The 13498-nt window shown below is 37.5% G+C and overlaps 1 protein-coding gene across 1 annotated transcript in view; it reads left to right on the forward strand.

Annotated features, from left to right (window-relative positions):
- Positions 1 to 13498, forward strand: part of CALCR (calcitonin receptor) — a 68407-nt gene that overhangs the window by 38211 nt on the left and 16698 nt on the right. The window contains exons 7-9 of the mRNA XM_007939809.2: positions 5318 to 5471; positions 11570 to 11630; positions 11714 to 11780. Of these exons, the coding sequence (XP_007938000.1) occupies positions 5318 to 5471; positions 11570 to 11630; positions 11714 to 11780 (282 nt within the window). The remainder of the gene's footprint in view (positions 1 to 5317; positions 5472 to 11569; positions 11631 to 11713; positions 11781 to 13498) is intronic.

The raw sequence follows: 13498 nt of genomic DNA on the forward strand, positions 1-13498 counted from the left end.
GCGGGATCGGGCAGTGTTTCGTTCTGCTGTGCATGGGGTCGCTATGAGTCGGAAACGACTCGACGGCACTTAACAACAACAACAACAACAAGGGCATAGGATACTGAAGTTAGCCTATAAAAATAAAATCTTCATGTAATCAAAATTATCCTCAAAAATCCCTTAAATCACCCAGTAAGTATAAGATGTATCTTTGCACAATAATTCTTATGTGTACTAAAGTTTAAGAATCCTTTGTAATGTGCTTCAGGTTGTCTTTCTCTGCTGGGAATACTTGTTCCTACTAATTCCTTGCTTTAATAATCTTCCAAAGTGATAAGGGACCACTTAGAAGAAGGAGAAAATGGCAATGATAAATAACATTATTGATTTGTCTAAGTTTTTTTTTTTTTCTTGGAAGCTTTGTTGAACCAATAGGGTCTAAAAAGGAAAGAAAGGAAACAGAAAAGATGAGGCTTTGACTTTATAAAATGTAAAATAATACATGTACCAAAAAATTTAGATATCTAATTCTTTTATGACATGTTTCAAGGCTCAAGTCACACCTCAAATAATTAAGGAAGGGAAAGAACACTCTTCTTAACATCCATCATCTATCTCATCATGTCTAGAATCTCCCATTTTGTTTTGTCCTAGAACTAGTTTTCTTAAGATTTATAATGAATGAGAAATAAACTTACTTCCAACAATGTCATGAAGAATAGAAATACTTGTAGATTTATTTCTCATAAAACTAAAAACTGATTCTGAAAACTGTTCTCCAATGATGTTGCTTTAAAATTATCCTGAAATCAAAATCCTTCCATGGGGCAGACCAGGGAAGGAAAAAGCTTTCCTGATGAGTCCATGAAGTAGGATCTTTCCAGTTGTTCAGGAGAGAGTTTTCTGCTGTATCTCTGTTTTGTAAGGAAGCTCAATTTAGGGTAGCAGAGTAGGGAAAAGGAACACTGAGAATATTTGATTCAGGCAAAAGCTTATATTCATTGAATGATGGGCACATCAACAAGACATGTTTTTAAACAGATATTTCATAGAAAAATGTTCAAATTGTTTACATGAATAAAATAAAGAAAAGGTTTTCACACAAAAAGAAATATTTCTTGATTGTTACCAGGGGTGGGAGGGAATGGAAGTGTTTATCACTAACTAGAGGATAGACACATATTATCTTGGGTAAAGGGAGAGGTAATATATACTAAGGAGAAGGTCAGAACAAAATGATCAAGGAAAGGAAGATGCTGAGAGAAGTACAAGAATTAAAGGCAACAGAGGTAAATACTAATTTATACACAATCCTGCAATAACAGTAATGACAATCATCAATAATCTAAGAGTGGATACATAGACACATAAACTGAACATGTGTGGGAAGGAGAAAGGGACAATACCCACAAATATGTATAGGTTTCACAGAGAATATTTCCACATCTGTATTTACATATGCTGCAAATAAATCCATGAGTATAGTACACAGGGGGCAGAGTTACGAAAACTTCTTAGCCATAAGCAAAAATCCTGAGGGAGTGAGTCACTGGGCCTGGGGACTCAAGACCATGGTCTTGGGGCACATCAAGGTCAATTGACAAGCCATAGTCCACAAGGACAATGTTCTGCATCCTACTTTGGTGAGTAGGGACTGGGGTCTTAAAAGCTTATGAGTTGCCATCTGTGGTGCAACTGTTAGCTTCTCCCAGTCTGGAGCAAAGAAGAGTGATGAAAATACAAGATGCATGGAAGCAGTTAGTCCAAAGGACTTATGGACAATGGGAACCTCAGCCTCCATGACCCTGAGACCAGAAGAACTAGATGGTGCCCAGCTACCAGTACCAACTGCTTTGAAAGGGTTCACATTAAAACATCCTGGCTGGAGAAAATGGGAGGAAAAGTGTGGAATAAAACACAAAATTATTTTTTAAAAAAGAAAAGACTAGGCTTACTGGTCTGACAGAGACTTGTGCAACCTATGAGACTATGGTCCTTGGTCACCCTTCAGACCTTATTGAGGAACTGAACTCATTCCTGTAGCTGAAGTTTCATCAAACAGAAGACAGATCTACAAGGTTAACAATAACTTTAAGAAGGAGATACTTCTTAGAACAATGAACCATTCTTGATCAAAAGGGCAGCATTTGCCCAAGGACAAAATTCAGAAAGCAGGAAAGGTTAGGAGAAAAGGAAGAAAGAAATGAGAAATAGAGGGAGGATATGGAGAGAGTGATGTTATATTGAGGGGATTGCAATAAATGACATACGCATGTGAATTGTTGAATGGAAAACTGACTCACTCGGTAAACTTTCACACAGATCAAAATGAAAAATTAAAAACAATCAGTCAAAACAAACCTCCTACAGATGACAGCTATAAACTCTGGACAAGATATAAAAATAAATTATCTGAGAAAAAAAAAAAAGGAGAGAGACTAAAACAGGTAGATAATGGAAGGAAGATGACACTTGGAAGATAACAGGAGTTCATAGAGCTCTGATTATTTTACTGCTTTACCCCTTCCCAGGGCAGCTAAAACTCTCGTGTGTGCAGACATTCTCAAGAAATAATCATTGAACTAAAATTTAGGATTCAAAATAGTTTCATTGAACAAGAGTATAAATGTTACCCAAATCACTTAGATTTAATAACCACCTTCTGCTCATCGTCTATAGATATACACCTACAACTCACTTATCAACTGTCTCATTATCCAACATTTCACATTTACAACAATAATTAAAAACGTACTGTTTGATGATTTTTCACATTAATAATGTACATCTGGCAACAGTGAACACCAAGGTAGGAGGTGAGAATAACGCTGGCTGTGATGATTAAAATTACATGTTAACTTGGCTGGGCCATGCTCTCAATGGTGTGGAGGCTATGTAATGATGTAATGTGGCAGTTATGTAACAATGTAATCATCCTTCCTTTTTGCATGACAACCTGGTCTTTGGAACCTAACCATGTCAATAAGTGAGGAGTGGGTATATTATTGGATTTAGGTTCTGAGAGCAGAGATGAGAGAGGCGACAGAAGTTATAAAGATACAGACACATTTATCTGGACTTACATGCTCATACAATTTGTAGTCTAGATGTCTATTAGGTGAAATTGAAAAAAAAAAATATAATAACCTGGTCAACTTGATCAATGTATACCACAAATCTTTATTATTCAGGGTCTTTTTAATGTTTTATCCTTCATGTAAAATATTTGGAAATTGACATCAAATTTTCTCCTTTGCTCAAGTAAACATAACTTTGCATGCTTCTTTTTTTGCTAAAGTGAACCGATGAGAAAACATTTTTAGAAGCTCCAGGGAAATGTAAATAATCATGCTTAACGACTGGAGATCACTTTGCAACCATAGCAAAGTTTATTTCTGCTTTAAAAAAAGACTTGCTAGAATTAAATTTGGCAGTTTTGATTGGGTCCAAAGTGTTACAAGTTGATTACTATTTAGACAATATCAAACTAGTCTAAATTAGTCTGCAAGCAATACCTCTCCTTTTTTCAATTTTTTAAATTTTTATTAATCTGTTTTTATAATGGGGTGTGGTTTTAACTATTATTTTAAGTTTCCAAACAGACTTATTTTAGTCCCTAATAACTAAAGAAAAAGGAGAGGTATTGCTTGCAGATTTTTCATTTGCTTCAAAATTGTCTATGAGAATTTGAGAAGTAAATTTAAAGTCAATCCCCTTTTTTACTATATATTAGTCCATGTGATGACCTGAAATAATTAAAATTTGGCAGAAGAGCAGAATGTTTGACTCGGTGCTAATTAAAGTATGCAAGTTCAGCAGGGGATAGGAAAAAAGGAATAGTGGAAATGGTGAACACAGGGAGAGGGTGGGAAGAATGCTATTACATTGTGAGATTTGCAATGAATGTTATAAAACAAAATGTGTAGACTTAGAAAAGGGATCAAAATAGGAGACCCCAGATAAAGTGGGAGAAAAATGTGGAACAAAACTCAAAATCATAATAAATAAATAAATAATAGGCTTACTGGTCTGATAGAGACTGGTAAAACCCCTGAGACTATGGTTCCTAGTCACCCTTTGGGCCTAGAAATGAACTCACTCCAGCGGCTTCCACCCAAACAATAGTACACCAAATAGGTACACTCCTTAGAACAACCATCCATGGGAGACCAGAAGGGCAGTATTTGCACAGGGAGATAGCTCAGAGGGCAAGAGTGTGTAGGAAAGAAGGACACAGTGAAAGGGTAACCAGAAGGAAGAAGTGGGAATAAAGCTGTTATATTATGGGGATTTCAGTCAATGTCATGAAACAAAATATGTATGAACTCTTGTATGGAAAATTAATTTGCTCTGTAAACTTTCACCAAATCACAATTAAAATAAATAAATAAGTGAATAATAAAATAAAATTTGGGTGAATGGAGCAATAATTGGAATGGGAAGAATTGTGGGTCATAGCCCTGGAATGGGAAAATTGGAAGAGGTGTAGTGAGCCCCTTTCAGCAGCCTGATGCAGGAGACTGCATTGTTGCCAGGACTGTGGAGTTCGACACAAATCCAAAACAATACCGTTGACCACCTTCTTTGGGTGAGTCATCATCGTTTCTGACTCTGCCTATCAAGTTTGGTATACAACGTGCATGCTGTACTTGTTTTCTAAGAGGGAAATTAAGTTTCTAGCAGAGTGTCAACCTGTAATTTTTTCCGTTCTGGTTATTGTTCTGGTATACCCAAATTTCACAAATTTGGATCAATTCCAGTCTCTCTTCATCAGACCTGACTGAAGCAGGAAGAACTAGTTTGAAGCACTGATTATAATTCAGTTTCCTCAGCTGTGAAATGGAGACATAATTATACTTACCTGATAGGGTTGTTGTTGTTGTTTGCCATCAAGTCAGACCCAACTCATAGCGAGCCCTCCTTGGGTTTCCGAGGCAATAACACTACGGAAGTAGATTGCCCAATCTTCCTCCCAAGGAGTGGCTGGTGGGTTTGAACCTCCAGCCTTCTGGTTAACAGTCAAATGCCTTAGGCACTATGCTACCAGAGCTCCTACATGATAGGGTAGTTGTGAACATTAAATTAATTTATGTAAAGTAACTGAACAGTACCTGCACAGTGTAAACTTTTTACAGATGTCATCATATTTCAACATTTCTGAATGAAGAAACTAGGTTGTAAATAAAAGGATAAATCACTAAATAAACCCCTTTCACTTGTGAAGTTGAGAAACATCATTTCTGCATAAAATTTTGGTTTTTCAAAATGGTGGCTAAGGTGTGTACCAGATTCTTGCCCATGTCTTCCACTGAGTATCTCCATTTCTTTCTTACAGATCAGCTGCAAGGTTTTGCATTTTTTTCACCAGTACATGATGGCATGCAATTATTTCTGGATGCTCTGCGAAGGGATCTATCTGCACACACTCATAGTGGTATCCGTGTTCACTGAGGAACAACGCTTGCGGTGGTATTACCTCTTGGGTTGGGGTATGTATTTCCTCCAGTTGAATTTTGAATCACCTTTGTCTCTGTCTTTATCTTTAAAAAAGTCAGGGGCCCAGGTCCTTTGAGGAATGATGGAGCACAGGGGCCAGCAGGAGTTCAGTCTCCTAGTTGTTGTTTGGTGCTGTCGAGTCAGACCCGACTTACAGCAACCCCTCCTTGGGTTTCTGAGGCAGTATCACTACAGAAGTAGATTGCCTCATCTTCCTTCTGAGGAATGGCTGGTGGGTTTGAACCACCAGCCTTCTGGTTAGAGCTTGACAAAATGCTAGGCTTCCCCTTAAACAACCTCAGTGGACTTGTGATGGGCATGGGGTCAGTGCAGAGGAGGAGTACAATTATGAGGTTGTCTTCAGGAAACAAGCCCAGCTAAAAGATGGGAGCAAAACATCCACTGATGGATTGAAGAATCTGAATAGAGCTCCTTCAATTTTATTCATGGCATGTCTGTACTCAACCATTTGAATTCTGTGCCTCACAACCTTAGCTCATATCAGATGCTATGTTTTCCTGCTCTTCATTGTCCTCAAAACAGGTCAGAATGCAATCAAAAAACCTTTTGTTGTTGTTCTTCTTCTTCTTTTGGCTTCAGCCTTACACAAGAGGCTGCTCATTCCTTTCTCTGCCCTTCTGAACCTCATGCAAACCTTCTTAACAATTTCTAGACTTCCAAACATTGTCATGACAGGAATTATTTAGATATGATTTAATCCCCCAAAAGTAATAATAGCAATTCTGATGATCAATGGTAACGTTTGGTGCTGAGCAGACACCTTCCAATAGCAGACTTAAGAATACCACCCCACACCAGGCACACCACTACATACATAAGCAATAAAAACAGTTGCCATTCAGTAAACTCTAGTTTATGGTGACCCTGTGTGTGTCAGAACTGGGCTCTTAGGGTTTTCCATGGCTGATTTTTCAAAAGTAGATTGCCAAGCATTTCTTCCAAGGCACGCCTGAGTGGGTTCAAACAGCCAACCTTTTGGTAAGCAGCCAGGCATGTTACCTGCTTGTATCACCCAGGGATTCTAACACTCACACACACACACACACACACACACACACACAATTTCTCTGGGCTCTGTTTCACTTATTTCCTTTGAAATAAAATTTATGACATATTTCTTGTACTGGTTTTGACTGTTCAAAAACATCTACCTGCCACATCTAGAAGTTTTTCCATGGAAGAAAAGGACTGCAAATTTATTCTTGCCTGTGACATTCAAAAGATACACATGTACCATGGAAGGAACAGTTTATTCTGCTCTTACATACTGATGCCTTGTGAATTAGTTATAAAACTTTTTGGCATCATCATAAATAGCTCAATGAAGACATCTGCTTAACAATTCAAAGGGGGGAAAAAAGCTGCTCAGCTATATCAAAAAGTAGGTAATGATAATAAGTAAAATACTTAGGTGCTATCTTAACCCAGAAGATGCTATGTGATCAAGAACAAATTGTACTGAAGGAAGAAGTTAAAGCTTCACTGAAGGAATTGGTGAAGAACAAAGCTCCAGGAATTGATAGAATACCCATTAAGATGTTTCAACAAACAGATGCCCCCTGGATGCACTCACTCAGTTATACCAAGAGATTTGGAAGACAGCTACCTGGCCAACTCACTGGAAGAGATCCATATCTGTACCCATTCCAAAGAAAAGTAACTCCACAGAATATAAAATAATATCATTAATATTACACGCAAGTAAGATCTTACTGAAGATAATTCAAAAACGGTTGCAGCTGTATATTGACCGCAAACTTCCAGAGGTGCAAGCTGGATTCAGAAGAGGACGTGAAACAAGGGATATCATAGCTTCTGTCAGATGGATCATGGCTCAAAGTAAAGAATACCAGAAAGATGTTTCCTTGTGTTTTATTGACTAGGCAAAGGCTTTGATTGTGTAGATCATAACAAATTGTGGATGACATTGAGAAGAATGGGAATTACAGAACAGTTGATTGTGCTCATGAGGAACCTGTACATAGACCAGGAGGCTGTTGTTCCAATGGAACAAGGGGACACTGTATCATTTAAAATCAAGAAGGGAGTGTGTCAGAGTTGTATCCTTTCCCCATATTACTCAGTCTGTATTCTAAGCAAATAATCCAAGAAGCTGGACTATATGAAGAAGAACGTGGCATCAAGATTGGAGGAAGAATAATTAACAACCTGCAATATGCTGACAACAAAACTTTGCTTGCAATGAAGATTAAAGAATATAGTCCACAGTATGGATTGCATCTCAATATAAAGAAAACAAAAATCCTCACAACTAGACCTATAAGGAGCATCACAATAAATGGAGAAATGATTGAAGTTGTCAAGGAATTCACACTGATTGCTTGGTTCTACAATAGACACCAATGGAAGCAGCAGTCAGAACATTAGACAATGTATAGCACTGGGCAAGTTGGCTGCAAGGCACCTCTTTAAGGTGCTGAGGAACAAGGATGTCTCCTTAAAGACTGAGGTGCACCTAACACAAGCCATGATATTTTCAATTGCCTCTTATGCATGTGAGAGCTGGATGATGAATAAGGAAGACCAAAGAAGAATTGACGCTTTTGAGTTGTGGTGCTGGTGAAGAATGCTGAAAGTACTGGGGACTGCTAAAAAAACTAACAGATCTGTCTTGAAGGAAGTATCCAGAATGCTCCTTGGAAGCAAGAATGACCAAACTTCATCTCACTTACTTTGATCACGTTGTCAGAAGGGACCATTCCCTGGAGAAAGATGTCATGCTTGGTAAGGTGGAGGGTCGACGAAAGAGGGAAGGCCCTCAACGAGATGGATTGTCACAGTGGCTGCAATGATGGGCTCAAGTATAGCAGGTATCATGGAGCTGGTGCAGGACAGGGCAGTGTTTCATTCTGCTGTGAGTTGCGCACGACTCAACGGCACCTAACAACAACAACCTTAACCCTTCTTAATCAACAAATATTTAAAATTTTATCAGAATGATTCAAATAGGATCTTAAAAAACATTGCACTGAGTAAAATAAGCAGAGAATCATCTATTTTAAAGAATGAGAAGGATTTGTAGTGCCTAAAGTATTTTACTGCTTACCAGAAGGCTGGTGGTTCAAACCCACCAGCCACTCCTCAGAAGGAAGATTGGACAATCTACCCCCGTAGTGATACTGCCTCGGAAACCCAAGGAGGGGTCGCTATGAGTCAGATCTGACTCCACAGCAGTGGTTGTATTGCACTGTAGATAGATATTTAGAAAGATAGTGAGCAGATAGGGTTCTAAAATGTAATTAACTTTAAAATGCAAGAGCTAAATCTAATCTCTCTTTCCCCATTGCTACACACAGACACAGACACACCAGAATTCCCCAAACTCCTTACTATTAAAAAAATCTCAGTACCAAATCTCAACTTTAAAAAAAAAAAAAAAAACTGAGATAGCTATGATGACACATTGAAATTGCTTCAATTTGAGAGAAATTGTCTAAAGGTCATCCTGTGAAGCCTTGAAAGGGAGTAACTATTGAAAGATTTCTCTTGGAACTTTAGCTAAGTATTATTTTTGATGGGAAGAAAATACAACAAAAAATACTTTTCCAGAAAAGTAGTTGCTCTGAAACTTTAAAGAATTTAATACAGCATAGATGAAATTTCAATTGGACAATATTGCATTGTTCTTTTGAAATTATTTTTACACTAAAACAACATGGGAGCTCTGGTGGCATAGTGCCTAAGGCATTTGACTGCTAACTAGAAAGCTGGCAGTTCAAATCCACCAGCCACTCCTCAGGAGGAAGATTGGCCAATCTACTTCCCTAGTGATACCACCGTGGAAACCTGAGAAGGGGTCAGAATGATAGATTCTGAATCTTACATGGCCTAAAGAAAAGGCATAAGCTATATTCTGAAAAGATTCTGGAAAGTGTGGCAGCAGAAAATTTGGCCATGACCTAAGACCTGACTCTGTTTTCAGGTGATATATAGCTTATCCTAGGAGCTCTGGTAGCATAGTGGCTAAAAGCATTTGACTGCTAACCAGAAGGCTGGCGGTTCAAACCCACCAGCCACTCCTCGGAAGGAAGGTTGGGCAATCCTACTTCTGTAGTGATACTGCCTCGGAAACCCAAGGAGGGGTCGCTATGAGTCGGGGCCGACTCGACGGCACATAACAACAACAACAACAACATAGCTTATCCACTCATTTCAGCTGTGAATAATACTACCCACTCTAGGATCTAGAACTGATCTCAAAGAATTTGTAAGACCCATTGTGACTGTAATTAGAATGAACAAGGATCTTGGTAGTGAAATTCTTCCTTACAGAAAGTAAAAAAATACCTCTTTCAATAGTTACTCCCTTCTAAGTCTTCACAGGATCACCTTTAGACAGTTTCTCTCAAATTGAAACAATTTCAAATACTTAAGTTTACATCTCTGAAAAATCATTTATTTTACAATCCTCTTCATGGTGTAGTGCCTAAGGCATTTGACTGCTAACTAGAAGGCTGGTGATTCAAACCCACCAGCCACTCCTCAGAAGGAAGGTTGGGCAATCTACTTACATAGTGATACTGCCTCGGAAACCCAAGGAGGGGTCATTGTGAGTCAGATCTGACTGGACTGCAATGCGTTTTTTTTTGTTTGTTTGTTTGTTTTTTTTCTTCAGATTGAGTCTTCATCTTGCTGGTCCCCTCTTTGCTATAATCAAAGGAAGGAAATTCCTCCATGCATTTTTTAATTGATCAATGAGAATTACTAGCCTGCCTTTTAAAAAAATATGTAAAAAGAGCCATCGTGATGTCTGGAAGTAGGCAAAGAGCCCTGGGCAACAGAAGACATGGGATCTATACTCTAGATTAAGTTGGAAGCACAGTTTCCCTTCTACAAAATATCGAGATCTCCATATTCCTCTTTTGCTATTTGATACTAAAATATGCATTTCAGAGTAAAACTATAGAGAAGGAGTTTCTGTGCCTGAAACCAAACAGAGAAATGACATGTTAGAACGGCTGTGTGTAAAACACAATTATGTTTTCTATAAATAGTCAAATTCAAAATCATTTCAGGGCCAAGAATTAATTCAATCAATGGTCCTATGGAATGATATGCTTCATCGGTTTAGAAACTTATGGGAGGCAAACTCACTCTTTTGAGATGTCCTCCTTTTCATATAATTCACAGAAAAAAAAAGTGTAAATGTAATTCACTTTTGAGGCACCTTTCTCACCTTTCTCAATATGGTGATGATAATAATAACAAAAAGCCCTTGCTTCTACAAAGTCTAAATCAAATCAGACAGTATTTTATTGTACAAGGGTACATCTGAGAATCTTTCATACAAAAATCATACCTTTACTCCTGATTACATGTATAGAATTAAAATTATATTTTAAAAAGATGTAACATGGCAGGATGCATTGCCAACAACTATCTCTATTGTTCTGTTTATAAATTCAAAGTTGTTGTTCACTGGTACTTCAAGTGTAGTCTGGGAAGCAGGTACCAAGCTGCTTACAATGGGTGCCCAAAACAAGGATGCCCTGGCTTTCCTGAAATGTTCCTTCAGAAAACAGAACGGATGCACATGGTATAAGCAGGCAGAAAAACAAAAAGCCTATTAGTGTAAACAGCAGCTTTAGCAGCAATCAGACTCTCTCTTCCATATGCTGTGCTAGGTCATTTTCCCCCAAGTTGACCCAGCTCCTCTCCATAAGAGAGCTCAGTTCATACTCACTAAAAGGCTCTCTGGTCTCAATTGACAGTCATCATCATCATCATTATTGTAAACCTAACAATGGTCGTAATAGTCGTAGGAAGGGTAATAATGTCCCTGCTCTTTCTGGTACTTTGTGAAAGCCTTTTAATTATCTGGATGCTCTTAACCCCACATTCTGAAAGTACATGATGCTCTGACTAAGAGCATTTCTATCCGGTTTGACCAAAGATAATTTGTGCAAAAACATCAAGGAAATATCTTGACAGAGACATTAAATTTGCCACTGATTTTGCAAATAAGTACTGTCCTCACATACCTGTAGTAGTATTTCCATGTAACTCATGACCAAGAAACCAGGTGTGACTTGTACTTTTTCACTTTCAGGTTTCCCATTGTTGCCAACTACGGTCCATGCTATTACCAGGGCGCTCTACTTCAATGACAAGTAAGTATTATGGTGATTTATAAGTTAACATATTCTTCAATAACATGCATTGTATTGACATGCCCGCCCTCATTTTTTCACAGCTGCTGGCTGAGTGTGGAAACTCACTTGCTTTACATCATCCACGGCCCTGTCATGGCAGCACTGGTGGTGAGACCTGCTCTTGAAATCCATTATTAACTGTATTACCTCTTCTCTGGGATGTCTATGAATATAGTTCTGTATTGCATATGTATTACAACTTTAAAATGGAGCTAATTTAATGATATTTTATAATAAGAAGAACAATTTGACTTTAGACTCTTCGAAAAATATATCTTTTATTTTGACAGTTGTGGGGACACCATAATCTTATTTCTATATATGCCATAACAACAATGTAGTTTATTTTATAAAGCTTCTATCACTAAATTCTACTAGGTAAAGTTGAAGGCCAATGGACTGTGAAAATGATGAAAAGGTGTTGATAAAGGTGTTGATAAAAGAAAAGTGAAAGACCACAAAACATACATCATCCCTGAACTTCTTACCTTAGGCCCTGCCAACCCTGAACCTCTTACCTTATGCCCTGCCAAACAAAGACATCTTCCGTTTCATCTTTGGTACATGGGCATCATCACAACCACCGCTGATCACACACTTGAACTATTTCAGGCACTTACATTACATTGCCACCATTTTTAACAGCATCTTTGCAAAGTAGATGTATCAAGACATTTTACCTATTAGGAAAACTAAAAGACTATGAAACTTACCCAAAATAACACAACAGTAAAAAGTTAAGGTGGGGGGGAATACGTCTTCAGAATCTGAATCCAAGGTATGTATTTCTCCCCATGGTTTGCTACATGTTGACCAGCATCAGAATCATCAAATTTAATATTTAGAAATTATTTTCTATTACCTTCAAAGACAGTACTTTTTGCTTTTGTTTTTCAGATAAAAATGAGATAAATAAAAACAGTTCAGTTATAAGCCACATTTTGTTCCTGCATTCATTTTGCAACTGCAACTCTCATATACTGCTAGATGTAATATACAATTTGTCACCCCTTTGGAAACAATTTGACAGTTGTTTATAAACTTAAACCTATACTTATCATGTGAACAGGAAATTCCACACCTAGATTTATTCAAGAGAAATGAACACATATATCCACAAAAGACTTGTACACAAATGCTCACAGCATTTTATTCATTACAATAAAAAAGCGGGAACAAATCAAATTTCCATCAGTGGAAACAAATTATGGTGTATTATCCATACAATGGAATTCTACCCAGCAACCAAAATGAATGAAATGTTAACACATCTAACAATATGGATGAATCTCACAGATATTATGTTAAGAAAAAAAAAAATCAGACACAAATGAGTACATACTACAATACTACATGATACTCCAATTCTAGGGGAATAGAAACCAGTGGTTGCCTGAAATAGGGATAGAGGAAAAGTGTGGAGGGGATTAAATGCAAAGAGGTAGGAGAGAACTTTCTCGAACCATGGAAATGTTGTTTATCTTGTTGGGGTTGGTTGCTCGACAAGTGCATACATTTGTTTAATCCTCTTGTATGTATTTAAAATCTACATTTTACTGAATGTAACTCATACCTCAACAAAGTTGTTTTCTAAAAAAAGAAAAAGAAAGAAAGCTGGGTTAGTTGTCTCCACTACATAAACTTTACAGATAAACATTACAATTCTCATTTTCACTTGCAGTTATGTAGTCCTGACTATGGGGAAAACTCTTGACAATGAAAATACAAGAAGGCAAAACCTAAAAGTGTCATTTTTTACTCCCTTTTGTAAATGTTATAAAAATCAAAATAAAGATGTAAATGTTCTTTATATTTAGTTGAACATA

Source organism: Orycteropus afer, unplaced genomic scaffold, assembly GCF_000298275.1.
Source record: "Orycteropus afer afer isolate SDZICR_OR568_19922 unplaced genomic scaffold, OryAfe1.0 scaffold00063, whole genome shotgun sequence".
Lineage (NCBI taxonomy): Eukaryota > Metazoa > Chordata > Mammalia > Tubulidentata > Orycteropodidae > Orycteropus > Orycteropus afer.